The 14,223-nt window shown below is 43.9% G+C and overlaps 1 protein-coding gene across 2 annotated transcripts; it reads left to right on the top strand.

The window, feature by feature from the left end:
* The first annotated feature begins 36 nt into the window (after positions 1 to 36).
* Positions 37 to 9,771, top strand: SKA3 (spindle and kinetochore associated complex subunit 3). Of its 2 annotated transcripts, none has more exons than XM_042868535.1 (9): positions 37 to 212; positions 1,028 to 1,092; positions 1,914 to 2,079; positions 3,027 to 3,453; positions 5,509 to 5,609; positions 6,412 to 6,593; positions 7,291 to 7,500; positions 7,679 to 7,797; positions 9,507 to 9,771. In XM_042868535.1, the coding sequence occupies exons 1-9, from the start codon at positions 110 to 112 to the stop codon at positions 9,538 to 9,540; spliced, it is 1,407 nt and encodes a 468-aa protein (XP_042724469.1). In that variant the 5' UTR covers positions 37 to 109; the 3' UTR covers positions 9,541 to 9,771. The 2 variants fall into 2 exon arrangements, with proteins under 2 accessions (XP_042724469.1, XP_042724468.1); XM_042868534.1 differs by having other exon boundaries at positions 38 to 212; positions 6,409 to 6,593.
* The last annotated feature ends 4,452 nt before the right edge of the window (positions 9,772 to 14,223 follow it).

Genomic DNA, 14,223 nt, shown 5'->3' with positions numbered 1-14,223 from the left:
AGGCGCCGTTTCGAAAGCGGCGGCGGGCTCCAGGGTCGCGCGGAGAGCTGCTTGTCGCGACCGTTGCCGTGCGGTCCTTGCGGACCCGCGTCCCTCTGCTCCGTGGGCGATGGATGTGTCGAGGGGCTTCTTCGGCAAACTGCGCTCCCTGGCCCTCACTCTAGAGAGGGAGGCGAAGCAGCTGGAGCGGGCGCTGCGCGGGGAGGACGCGGGTAAGTGCGGGCACCGCCTCCCGCGCGCCCCCACAGCGGCGGCGCCCCGAGCCCAAAGGCCGCGCAGGTCTGGCGAGGCGAGCTGGGCGCTGCGGGGCGGCCCGCGCTGACAGCACCGCCTCGGGTTCCCGCTGCCGCTGCGCCGTGAGCTGCCGGGACGGGGTGCGCCTGTGCTGGAGGGGTATAATGGGTCTTATGTGAGCACAACTCCGCGCCGCCTCTCCGAGGCCTCCGTGGTGTGCAGTGAACTTTTACCACGTAACGTCTGTAAGTAAATCTAGCCCGGCCTCCAGCAGCTCCAGGGATGGGGCACCCGCAGCTCTCTGTGCAGCTGTGCCTCACCGCCCTCTGAGGAAAGAATTATCCTCCTGCTGTCTAACCTAAATCCTAAAGCTGTTCCCCCCCCCCGTTCTGCCAGTATCTGACTGTGTGAAAGAAGTCGGTCTCCCTCCTGTCGGTAAGCTCCTTTTCAGTACTGAATCACATTCTTGTTTTTAACCTTGTCATGGATCAGTACAGGGAAACACACGTTCAGGGCTTTTTCTCTCTCTGCACATACAGCTGAAGACTCTAGTTGAATGTATCGCTGTGCTATGGCTTGTCATGATGCAGGGCTCCTCTTTTACACTATTTATTGGCGTTAGCCTTGATATGCAGTGAAAGAACAAAGTCAGTTGACTGCTGCATTTATGAGTGGACAGCACCAAGGTCTGCTAGTGGAGATTACATTACATTACGTTGTACCTGCATGCTAAATACTAATTCCCCACTTTATTTTAATTTCAAAACACTTTCATGTGATATGCACATCAAAGACTATGAAGAGGAATCTCCGATGAGGGTTTTGCACGACCTACACTGCGAAATCAGGGCTCTGAAGGTAATGCCTTAACTTCTTGAAAAACTGGGGCAGAGGCCGCGTCCATAAACTGGTGGTTGTGCTTTGATCCTTAAGCCACAACGCAGCCTTGTTATTCAGCAGTTCTGACCTTTCTATTTACTTACCTCTAAGTCCTCGCTGTGGCTACAAGGCAGCACCCAAAACTGTGGGATGCCAGTGCTGATGATGTGCTTGCCATCAGTGTTGTCACTCGGGCCAGCAGGGATGCAGGTCATGGGGAAGTTGTGGTTACACCGGGGCACGGGGGTGGGGGAGCCGGATTCAGGAGAGGTATGCCCAGCTTTGCTCAGTGAGAAGCACTTAGCATAAAGAACGCCCTTGCAGGGGATCCTGCACTTCTGTTAAACTTGTGAAAAAAGTTCTTCGTTTCTTTAACAGAAGTAGACAAAATAGTCAATAGAAATGGGCACGTGTGCAAGTAAGTGAGGAGTAAACCACGCTGTAAACTGGAATTTCACCAGCTGCTCTGACATACATTCTTTGTATTTAAAAGTCCAAACTAATTGTTATGTAAATGCCCTCTTTTTTAATGGAGTAAAAGCACATGGTTTTGTCTGGGAGGTCAGCAGGAAGCAGTTACCTCGCTGTGAACTGTCCTCATAATATTTGTAAGTTTGTGTGCAATTCTGCTCTGTGTTCCCAGTGTTTTGTAACCAAGTTTTCAGGTATAGACAGGATCTACATTTGCTTGTCCCCATATGAATTGAAGTTATTCCCCAAACACTGAATGTAGAAACAGACACCAGGTGGTGATTTGAAAACCCATTGCTTAGTTTCTCCTTCCCCTCCTTCACCCAAAGGAAGATGCTAATGCTGCTCTTGGCAAGAGTTCCTCTGAAAGGCAAGAAATTAATGACTTTATGAAGGCAAGTGAGATATTGATGCAAAGAAATGCAGCGGATCTTGCAAAAATAAGAGAGCTATTCCAGAAATACGGCTACAAACCACCCGTCGAAGTCCCTACAGGTAATATTTGTTGGCAGTGGAGCATTTAAAGGCATGTAATTTTTCTAAAATGTTTCTCTTCTGCTATGTGTACGTGTCTGTTAATGAAGAGATCTGTGGTTTTTGCTCTGTAATAATCTGGGACTGAAAGGTTCTGTTGTGATCGCTGCTCTAAGAATAAAACATGTAAAAACTTAGAGCTGCATCTCCTGACATGCTCCTGGTTGGTGTGTTTTTCTCTTCACTAAGAGCTGTACAAAGAGGAGAGGTCAGCCATGCGTTCTGATAACCCAGACAGTTGGGCTGCTTCAGCTTCTCCTGAACGATGAGCTACTGCAGATGCACCTGAACTGGTTCATATTCATGTGTTGTTATCCCGTAAGCTTAAATCATCTGCTGCTTATATCATGCAGCAGCTCACAAATATTTGGGGGTGTTCCACAAATCACAAAATCACTAAGGTTGAAAAGACCTCCAAGATTACCCAATCTAACCACACCACCACCCCCCCACTGTTTCCATTCACGTAATACAGAATCATACAAATTACACCATGGCTTATTTCTGTAGTGAACTCATGTTATCTTTTATGACTTTTCAGTCACTGCTTCTTTCTGTACAGTTTGTTCCGCCACTTTTTTTACTCTTGCAGTGAGATGGAGCCAGATAAATGTGTTTAAGATTAAAACTTTCTGCCTAGGCTATGCAGGGAGGTTGAATTCTATTAAAAATGTGTTAAGTGTAAGAAATGCGTTCTAAATACAGCTTAGCCTGATAAGAGCTTTTGATAGTTGTAGATTAAGGTTCAGTGCTTTAAAATGAAAGAAGTAACATTAATATTTAGAGTAATAAATATTTAAAAAAAAAAAAAAGACTACTTGGAGGGGGGAGGAGAAAATTCCCAATTTATTTTAAAAATTCTTAAAAGATAAACATCTGACCGAATGAACTCTCCTCTCTTTTGTCAGAGGAGCAACAAGAGGAGGCGAATGGTGATTCGAAGGCATCTGACCAGAGTAAATCTGATCAGGAAGAAGCAGATGATGCACCTCCTCTTCCTGCCTGTGCTGAGAACCCTCCTGTGCCCGGAGACCCGCTGCGGAGCCCCCAGCTTTCTGATTTCGGCCTATCACAGTATGCTTTCTCCAGGCCCTGGAGTGCATTACATGGACAACAACGTGCAGCAAACGCCAGTCAAGAAAATGCAAAGCACACAACTCCCCAGAAAACGCAGGCCGCCTGTGTTCTGCCCAAAACACCCAAATGCATGCTAAAGATGGACGACTTTGAGTGCGTTACACCGAAACTGGAACACTTTGGCATTAGTGAACACACCATGTGTATGAATGAAGATTACACCATGGCACTTATTCATAAAACTGCCCAGTCAAACAAGTAAGTAAGCACTTGAAGCTCTGATGTTTCTCTATTGGTTTTCCATTGTTTCTTCTTGATGTACCCCTCTCTTGTTGCCATTGCCTATTTTTTTTTTTTTTTCTGCTAACAGGTGATTTGTTACCTACTTGTTTGTCAGTTTTCTGTCTACCTTGAACTCTCTGCTCCTCTTTTTGTGTACCCTTTGCAATGCAAACTACTTACAGGAGACTTATCTAAGGTATTTCCTTCCCTGCCTGCATGAGAATGTCTCCAGGACAAGGAGAAAAGGCACAGTATCTCCTGTGAGGTTTTGCTTTATTTAACTAGGGCTTGCATTTGAGGACATGCGCTAGACTTTGTGTTACCAATATAAAAGCATTGGAAGTGGTACTGAAAGAAACTTGTGAAGCACTTGCTTAAATGCCTCACAGTGGGAGCTGGTTGTGTTATTTCTTCTGTTATCCAGCTTCAAGCAGATGCTTCTTTTTGCTCCAGCCTTCGACTGAAAACACATTTCTAGACTTCTACTCCTGGAAAAGGGTGGTTAAAAGATGTTTGTATGATTTGTATTAGCCAGGCATCCAATTTAAGAAAATGACAGTATTTAAGAGAAATATTCTGTTCAGCAGTTAAGGATTTGGTTTGTAGGGAGATTTCACTAATTCTATTGTTTAAATCCCTGATATTTGCTATACAGGTGCTCATGTGAAGTTCTTCAGAGCTGTACCAGCTTCAGTGACTTTGTTCCAATGTACCACAATGGTTACATTTCAGTGGTTTGGTGTTTTTTTGTTTTTTTGTTTTTTTCTTTTTTAGATTACTGGGGAGAAAAGTAAAATTGAAGAGATTCATTTTCTCTTAAAAGAGTTTTGGGTTCTCTTCTGCCAAATAGGCATGGTAGCATTTACACAGCTGTAGCATACAGTATTGGAATTGTAATAATTGGAAAGCTGTTACTGAATCCTAACTGATGCAAACTTAAAGTTGGTTCCTCAAATAACATTTTGTTAAAAGCTTCAGCTTATTGCACAAGTTAAGCTCTTTTGTTGTCTTTAACTTACATTTCATTGGGTTGGTTTTTTGATTGTATTTTTTGTTGTTTTTTTGTTGTTGTTGTTTAGTGAGAACTGTCTTAAATGTGATTTCAGTTTTAATTCTGGCTACAATTTCTAAATGAATACATCCACAAATTTTATTTGTAGTTTTATATAACATTTTATAAAAATTAACCTTGCTTTCTGTGTGTATACACTGTGTGTGTGTGTGTGTGTGTGTGTGTGTGTGTGTGTACACACTCATACATACACTCATAGTGTTCTCAGTTCCTTTCTTTTCAGGTTTTCAGTTCTGAAGCAAGTAGAAGGAACAATGTATTTTGTGTGCATGCAGTGAAGAACTGAAAGCAAAAGTAATAGGGAGAAAGAAAGGAAAAAAAAACAATAAACAAAAGTGTTTATAATGAAGAAGAGAAAGTATAACCATAACCCAAACACGTAGGGTTCAAGTATCAATAATATTACTGAGGAAGAACTGACTTGAAAAAGTACAGGGTTTTTTTTTCCTTATTTTCCCTTAGTTTTTGTGGTGGTTTTTTGTTTGGTTGGTTTTTTTGTTTCCTTGTTTTTAAGAAAGCAGACTCACAACAGGAGGTTTGATCTCATGGAAATACGCTGCCTCACATGGATTTCTTGAGGCTTAGGCTTTTTACTGAGGAGTTGTAGATCATTGAACCATAGAATGGTTGGCTTGGAAGGGGCTTTTAAGATCATCTGGTTCCAACCCCCCAGTGTAGGTAAGGATGCCTCCCTGTAGACTAAATTGCTCACAGCCCCATCCAGCCTGGCCTTGGAATGCCTTCTGGGAGGGGGATTCACAGCATCTCCAGGCAGTGTGTTCCTTATTTTGTAATGCCTTGGCTGGACTGAACCTTTGCATGGTAGGAGTAGAGTCAGAGATAGTAAATCATTCTAGACTCATGAACAAATGCTAGACAAGTGGTGGAGTTGACAGTATTCCTTCAGTAGTGATTTCTTCATGTTACTTGAGAGCTGATTGAGGTTTTTGGCTTTTCAGCTTAGTTAAAAAAGGCGACGATGAAGTGAATGTAGCAAAAAAGCCACCCAGGGAAATGGCAGTTACTCCTGAGCCAAAAACAAAAGCAGCAGATGAGAGCGGTAAGTTAAAAACGTGTCAAGTAAATGTAGGTTTGCTATTTTTTAACATAGCATGTGTTAACACATGGTAATACTTTAATCTGTTTCTTGTTAAATATAATTAATTTGTGTCCAGTCATTGTTTGCATACTGGTGTTCAGAAAACTCAAGTCAGTGGCTTCTATGGGGAATCTGCGTGCTTCAGTAGAAATCATTGCTTGTTCTTCTACTCATATCCATCTAGAACTGTGCAGAGCTTCCGTCGTATCGGAATTGCAATGTATCCGTGCTACTGATAACAGTACTGTTAGGGGAAGCAAACTTTTTCCCAAGAATTATCTCTTACGCCATTTAAAGCCAGTTAAATGAGTGGGAAAGAAACTGCTTTGAAACGGATTAACCAAACTGTAACTTACATCTTTCAAGAGTAGCACTGAAATTTCTCTGGAGATCTAATATATTCTTTGGTAAGCGTCTGAAAGTCTTGCAGCAAACAAACAGAATATATGGAAATCTGAAGCAGTATTGGCTTAAGTTGGGCTCTTTCAGTTATATTTGGTAACGAGACAAGATTATTTGGATTAGTTTTGTTTTCTTTATTTACTGCTGTTAGAGCTCTGCAATTTGGGTACATTTTCATACTAAAAGTTTTGTCAACTAAAATGGTACAGTTGAACTAAAATGGTCCAGGTGTTGTGGAATATATAAATAAATCTGTAACAAGCTAATTGATTTGGAAAACTAAACTGGAGCACTGCAGCTAAAAGTATGTGTGTACGTTCACTGATGGATTTATTGATTTTTTTTTCACTAATTCCAGCAGCAGACTGTATGGCTTCTCCTATGATACCCGTGTTCTGCACACCTGGTGTGAAAATCCCTCCCCGAGCAGACAGTGCAGCGTTAGCCAAGTCACCAGAAAGAGACAAAGTGCCTCTTCCCAGCCATGCAGCAACGCCGCCACCTCCGGATTTTGAAGCCAGGTGGATGACAAGAGAACTTATGGTACTACACAGCAGTTACATCTACTTTCATACACTAGTGCTGTAAGCAGTTCCTCAAATGGCAGTTTGCTCTCCTTTTCCTATACCCGTTTTTCTTGTCCTTGTAAACGGTGCTTTTTAATTGGTAATTTTGTAAGAACATGTCTCTCACTGCAAGAAAGATATTGAGGCCCTGGAACGTGTTCAAAGGAGGGCAACAAAGCTGGTGAGGGGTCTGGAACACAGGCCATATGAGGAGAGGCTGAAGGAGCTGGGAATGTTCAGCCTGGAGAAGAGGAGGCTCAGGGGAGACCTCATTGCTCTCTATAACTTCCTGAAGGGAGGTTGCAGTGAGCTGGGGGTCGGCCTCTTCTCTCGTGCCATTAGTGATAGGACCAGAGGGAATGGCTTCAAGCTACGGCAGGGGAGATTCAGGCTGGACATGAGGAAGTATTAATTTTCAGAAAGGGTGGTCAGGCACTGGAATGGACTGCCCAGGGAGGTGGTGGAATCACCGAGCCTGGGGGTGTTCAAGGAAAGACTGGATGTTGTGTTGAGGGACATGGTTTAGTAGGAGCTATTGGGAATAGGTGAACGGTTGGACTGGGTGATCTTTTAGGTCTTTTCCAACCTTGGTGATTCTATGATTCTATGTTGTTAAATACTTCACCTAAGAAAAATAAATGAACTGAAGGCATATAATAGCTTCTCTGTAACAGGAAATGCAAGAGGAGAAGATCATGTTGGTGACCAAAAACAATGCAACAGAGAAACAAAACATAGAAGACGGCATTCCTTCTGCTGTGAGCTCTGATGAGTACCTCAAACATTTGGGGAACCCATCTCCTCCCAAAATAAAACAGTACGACCATTTACTCAGCACTCCTCCACCTCCAGAAATAACAAGGATACCAGATGATGTACTACAGGTTAGCTCTGTTTGTTATCTGAATAGTTTTCATATCGTAGCAGTAATATTAAAAAGTGTTTGTTTATCAAGTGTTGTTCCTCAAAAAGAAAGAGTTCTCTGCTGCTTACTTAAAATGCATAGATTGTAATCCTGCTTGGAGTTCTAAAGTTATTTCTGTTCCTTTTTTAATGTTGTAGATTCTGTCAAAGTATAACCATAAAGTGGACTCTTCTATATCTAAGAAAATGGAGACTAAGGCAGGAGATGCTGCAGGATTTGGAAGTGATTTCAGTGATTACTGCAACAAAGAGAACAGGTATGATCAGATGTCCCAAATTTGGTTATGTAATTGAATTTTAATCATAATCATAGGATGGCCTGGGTTGAAAAGGACCACAATAATCATCTAGTTTCAACCCCCTGCTATGTGCAGGGTCACCAACCACCAGACCAGGCTGCCCAGAGCCACATCCAGCCTGGCCTTGAATGTTTCCAGGCATCCACAACCTCCTTGGGCAACCTGTTCCAGTGTGTCACCACCCTCTGAGTGAAAAACTTCCTCCTGATATCTAACCCAAACCTCCCCTGTCTCAGTTTAAAACCATTCCCCTTCCTCCTGTCACTGTCCACCCTCATAAACAGCCGTTCCCCCTCCTGTTTCTATGCTCCCTTTAAATATTGAAAGGCCACAATGAGGTCCCCCCGGAGCCTTCTCCAAAGAGGAATTAATTTTGAGGAGCTAGGAAGACTTCAGTGCGTTTAGAAAATTCATACAGCTGCTTGTTCTCCAGCTCCTGCTGACATGACTAAATATCTTATCTTTGGCACAGTATCTGGCTGGTTCTACTGCAAAGAACAAATATATTTTTTTTTTATTATGAATCCTGGGAAGTTTTTAAGAAAAATGGAAGGGGAGGAGGAAGGAAACAAATTGAAGAAAAACAGTGCAATTATCTGTAGGTATATTTTGCTTTGTGGCAATCAACTGAATGTTTTAAGCTTGCGTCAGTAAATTTAGGCAATAAAGAACTGCAGACAGCTACGTTAAGTGGCAGAAGTAATTGCGCTGTCGCTTGGGCACGTTGTGGCTTACCCTGGCAGGCAGCCAAGCACCACACAGCTGTTCTCTCCTGTTAACCTCAGCGGGGTGAGGGAGAGAGTTGGAAGGGGGGGAGTCCACGTGAGAACCCCTGAGATGAAGGCAGTTTAATATAGAGGAGGGGAGAAAGGAGAAGGACTGATGCCCGTCACAATTGCTCACCGCCAGCCAGCTCCCCCAGTGTCACTGCTGGGCATGAGCCACGTGCTGCAGGATGTCCTTTTGGCTGCCTTGGGCCAGCTGTCCTGGTTCTGGCCTCTCCCAGCTCCATGTGCACATCCAGCTCCTCGCTGGCCAGGCAGCAAAGAGGAGCAAAATGATCTTGACTTCGTGTGAGCACTGCTCAGCAACAACTACAACACCGCTGTGTTATCAAATTCTTTCTTCTCCTAAATTCAAAATAGAGCTCTGTACCAGCTACTGGGGAGAAAATTAACTCCATCCTAGCTGAAACGAGACCAGGCAAATACTAAGTCGTTTGAAATCCAAAGCCACCTTAGAGCAGTATGTGAAATGGAATTGGTCTACAATAAGCATAAGTAATCTTTGAACAAGGGAATAATGGCTTTAAGAAAAATGTGATTTACATAGACTTTTTTGTCACTGCTCTACTGTAGATATTCCTCATTCAGTATAATGTGCTGTACTTCCTGATTTTCTGTTACACTTGGGGTCACTAAAGATTATCTTGATAAGAGGTGCAAGAAGTATATGGAGTAATAGCTGCAACAAATCCAGCAAGAGATGAAGAGGAGTAGATATCTTAACGTACATGGAGTTAGAATCTGTTTGATTAATCAGATAAAGTAAAGCTCTTATTTTAGCTGTCTTTTTATTGCTGTTGTTGGGCAAGTGTTTGTGTCTTCTGCTAATTCAGAATATGACTGAGGTAATGAGTTCATGAACACTTCTGGATGTATTTGCAGAGGATATCCTGATTTTTTCAAGTCAGACATTTGAAATCAAGCTGAAGACTATTTCACATTCATGGATCTTATCAGTGAACCATGGGGAGCTCAAAAAGCAAGAAAGAAATACTGTGAGGAAGGACCCACAAAAGGAAAATCCCTTTTTTTTTCTGGAGAAAACTTGATGTGTATTAACTTGCTTGAACTAACAATTGTGTGGTTTAATTTTGTGATTAAAATTAGTAGCAAAGTAGATTGGGTTTTGGTTGTTCTAATATTGCTTCACAGGGGACTGCGGTCATGTATTACATGATGTGATACTTCAGATGTTTCACTTGATTCTTGTGTTTGTTGTGTGTGTTCAGATGCAGTGGTCTGTAGAGAAGTGCAATTAAACTGTAACAGAAGGAAAGTCCATAATGCTGCCCAGAAAGCAGGCATCTGTAGGCAGTCTGCTGACACTGCCTGTTTCAGGGCGGAGTTTGCAGTGCAGTGCTTGGACATATCTTCAACAGAACTCCTTTTTGTGTGACGAGTAACTCCCGCCTTACTGCGTTAAAGTACCTCCAGAACATCTATCCCTTCTGCAGCACTAAGGCGTATCAAACAGGTGTTCCTACATCGTGCTGTCACCTGGCTGATAGACAGGCTTCTCCTTCAATTGCAGTTTTCCTGCTTACGCATCACATTGAGAACTAGGCACGCATTTTCCTCTTAGGAACCCTAAGAACCCTAGGAACTAGGCACCCTAATACCTATAGCCCTAGATTGTTACTATCTTGAATGTGAAGTAATTGCACAGTATATTTTCAAATGTCACCAATGAGATATCTACTGTTTCTTCCATTGCTTGGAAGATTTGCCTGGGGGGTTGCTGTATTGTCCCCTCCACTGCTGCCACATGCGTTCTGTAAGTGGTGGTGTTACTTCCAGTCATGCAAGCACGTCCCTGCAGTAGCAGACCAAGCTAAACTCAGAGTTTAGTTTGTTGGGCAATTTGCTGGTATCTGGTAGTCACAGCAGCTGGAATTTTTTCCACCAGAGATATTTCTCTTGTCCAAAAGAAATCCCAACTATGTATCCCTCTTTAAAGCTGTTACCTGTGTCGGCTATTGCTGTGAGTATTGCTCTTACCAGCTGCACACATTCTTCCTGTTGACAGCTAAAATACTGTTACTTTAGTGTGCTTTTCTGAATTTTCTGAACACAGTTCCACATTCTTTGAAATTCCCAGGCATAAAAACATCTGGAGCTGCCAGAAAGTATTTTTCTGGCTGCTTCAAGGGACTTGGCATGGCTGAAACATAGCAAATACAGAAGCCTTTGTCATGCTGTCACAGTCACTTTCTGAGATGAGTGTACATCACATTACCAGGAGCAGCTGACTTTTTTTTTTTACCAATTCTGGCCTGAGCACAGTATCACTTTTTTTTTTTTCTGTCCTAATTTCTGTTTAAAAAACATAATTAATTTACATTACTTTTGAAAGCTGATCAACATGTTGAATAACATTTGTCTGGGATGGTTTGTGGCTGCTTGGAAAACTAATCTGCTGCAATGAAAACACCCGCTGGTCTAACACAACTCTTTCAGAGTGATCCTTCCAGATCTTACAAACTATACCCACCTGATGGGCTGGATGCTAGTCACAGAATGTCATAGGCCTAACAAGGTACCAAATAGTCTGTTCTAGGACAGGAATCTTCCTCTGTAAGCAGCCTCTGCTCAGCCTCCTCTTCTCTGGGCTGAACAAACCCAGGGCCCTGAGCCACATACCTTGCCCTCTAGACCTTTGCGTCTTTGTTGTCTTCAATCTCATGTGACATGACAGTGGCATGAGGTTATGTTTTTGGAGCTACTAATTGAGTTTTACAAGCTTGTTTGGGGGTTTTTGTTTACAGAACTGTTGAAGTAGTAACACTGTTTGTGCTTACTGCCCTTGTGTAAGGAGGAATATTACTGTGAGGTGGATGCAGTCAGAGCAGCAGAACAAAAGCAAGCTGTGATTTGTCTTGCCTAGGTTTCAGTAAGATCTAAGCAGTATTGTGAGTATTGGAGAAGGGGGAAGCAGAACTGGAAACAAGCAGCATACAAAACCCATCCCTGTTCAGAACCAGCTGGGGAAGGCAGTGGTAGAATCTCTCATGCAGCCCTGTGCATGCAGCCCTGTGATTAACCAAGCGCTCGGGTACTGCAGCAACAGTGTATGGAGCCTTGGGGCTGCAGGAGCTCAAGGCTCTCCCTGAGCTCCCTAAGGAGAAAGGCATGTCCTTATGTCGCGTAGAGTCAGGAATCACGCAGAAGAAGTGACACATTATGGGTTGTTTTGTTGTAGTGTGAATCCGGAAACAGCACTGGAGTGTCGGTGCAGTTTGAATACGCAGTAGCTAAGTGAGCCTTAGTTTTGGAAGAGCCAGTCTTCATCTGGTAACAGGCATATTTGACTCAGAGTCTGAGCTGTGCCTAATCCACAACATAAGGCTGCTCCCACTAGCTGCTGTTTCACCACTTCTCTTGCACAGAAAGTACAGGTTGTGCAGTTGTGTGGTCGTTACCACCTGCTGAGCCACTGAAAGACTGATAGATTTTGTTTCCTCTTCTAGTTTCCCTCCCAGTGGAAATCAGTAATCTCAAATTCAACTCTTGGCTGCGTGACTGCTACATCAGATGCACGGGAAGGGTGAGCATGGGATCACATCATCTAGCAGTAGCCTGCAGTCAGAACAGATGGAGCACAGCACGAAGCTGCACTCCGGTAGTTAGGGACATCTGGGAAGTAACCAGAAAAGCATGGCCTTTGGTTTTCCCTCATTTGCTACGGTTCTTAATACTTTTGCATTTGTTTTAGTATATAAAATGTGTCAGCTAATGGAGCATTCTCTCTATAATCCCACCGGTTGTCAAAGGAGTGCCTCAAATTGATCTGCCTTGGCAGCCCCATGAAGTGGCAAATGCTTTGTTTTCTTGGAAATAATTTGCCCGAGGTTAAATACAAATAAAATGAAACAAATGAAAGCTCCCAGGTGGCTGTCAAATGGGCAAATGAGGAACATCACTCCAGTGCTCTCTGCTGAACTTTTATTGATGGTTTTTATAAATCACTGGAGTGATAACTGGAGCCCAGGCTTCCTTGGTTATTTAAAGCATCACAGAGGCTTTGCAGTTTTAAGCAGTGCACTGTGCTTTGTTTTTTCTCTTTACAGAAAGTCGGTTGTCATTATCCCAGTGTTCCAGTTCTTGTGGTTGCATGTGTCCCAACATCTGCAGCTGGTGTTGGACCTGTTGGTCTTTTGGGAGTACCCCTCACAGCCCTCTGCCTTGTTTCCCCACGGCACAGTAATACAGAGGTTGTGGCATGTAGAAAGAGCAGGGACAACATCCAGTGGCTGCACTATGAAATCATGAGTGTTATTCCACAGAAATGCAACCTCTTCCTAAAAATGTCAATCAATGCTGTCTGTATTACCTGTCAGCGGGACCCACTGTGCTGCTGTTGTGCTAATGGCCACTCCTACAAGGGGGCAGCTGATGAAGTCCACCTATTGCATTGGCCTCGTCTAATGCAAATTGGAGGGGTTAAAAAATGGCACAACTGTGCATACATGAGAATACAGCTTCTGGAAGATGCTGTGCTACATGGGCATTTCTGCTGGGAGGCCAGGCAAAAGCTACTTGTATTGCAGAATGCCTGACAGAAAGGTGTTCGGGGTTTGTGGACACTTTGTGTCTAGAGCCCAGCAGTTATACTGTTACAATTGCTCATGCAGCTGCTGGAAACCAAGGTAGGCTTTGCTGCACGGGCTCACCTTTCATCTCCCCAAGCTGCAGGCTCCCACACCCTGGTGTGTCACTGCACTTTGCTGCTGGGCTGCATGGATCATACTCGTGCCTGCCCTGTGCAGGGCAGGAGTGCCCCCTGAGGTGTTTTGCAAGGTGACATTATTCAGACACTCTGCGTTGACCCAAACCACTGCTCACCTGCAAAGGCACTGCCTGGGATGAGGCCAGAGAAAGGAAAGGGCTGCATGGGAGGGGAGCACTGACATCTCCTGTCAGCAGTCTGAGTGCCTTGTGAAAACCTGCCTGTGCTCGCAGTGCTGAGCTGGCTGTCTGCACGGCTGCAGTGGTGAGCTCTCCTGTGGCCACTGCTCTGTGAGCATTTCTAGGGCAGCAGAGGCAGTTCCACCCATACTCCTTGAAACCACTTGCTGAGAGTGCTTATTTTTTCCATCTGCATCATGACCATTCCTTTTGACCAGAGCTGTAAAGCAAAACTTAAGTTTGCTGATGGAGCAAGGAACAGCTCTGATGCAACTGAGTTTATTGACAAAGCGTGTGGCTTGTCCTCACCTCTTAAACAGGGAGAGGATTAACCCAGACATCATCACCTTCAGCAGAGATGCAGCCAGCCTTCCCCAAAAGCTCTACATAAAAACTTTGCTAAGCATCAAGACATTATCAGAGGCACACGCTGCCCTGGTGCGGGAGCAGGACCTGCCAGAGGGGTGATGAAATTAGAGGAGACTGTGGAAATAACCTCTAGTGGAGGCCTGAGCGTGGCAGAGAAGAATTTGTCCCTTAGGCAAAATGAGGTTGGAGCAGTAGGAGGGATGTGCTGAAGGACACAGGAAGCCTCAGTTGCAGGAGCAGAGTGGTTGAGTTACTGAGTGTAGAAAAGAGAAAATAAGGGCCCAGTTTCCTGGGTCTTGTAGCTGGAGCCATTCCATCCTGCTGC

This window comes from Lagopus leucura, unplaced genomic scaffold, assembly GCF_019238085.1.
Source record: "Lagopus leucura isolate 7727_CA_CO unplaced genomic scaffold, USGS_WTPT01 Super-Scaffold_100001, whole genome shotgun sequence".
Lineage (NCBI taxonomy): Eukaryota > Metazoa > Chordata > Aves > Galliformes > Phasianidae > Lagopus > Lagopus leucura.
Note: the sequence above shows the minus strand (reverse complement) of the source record. Positions and strands in the feature narration are given on the sequence as shown.

Coding starts and splice junctions, on each gene's coding strand:
- SKA3 (XM_042868534.1), top strand. CDS start 110: ATGGATGTGTCGAGGGGCTTCTTCGGCAAACTGCGCTCCCTGGCCCTC. Junction 5,610..6,408: donor AAAAGCAGCAGATGAGAGCG/GTAAGTTAAAAA, acceptor CACTAATTCCAG/CAGCAGACTGTATGGCTTCT. Junction 7,798..9,506: donor TACTGCAACAAAGAGAACAG/GTATGATCAGAT, acceptor ATGTATTTGCAG/AGGATATCCTGATTTTTTCA.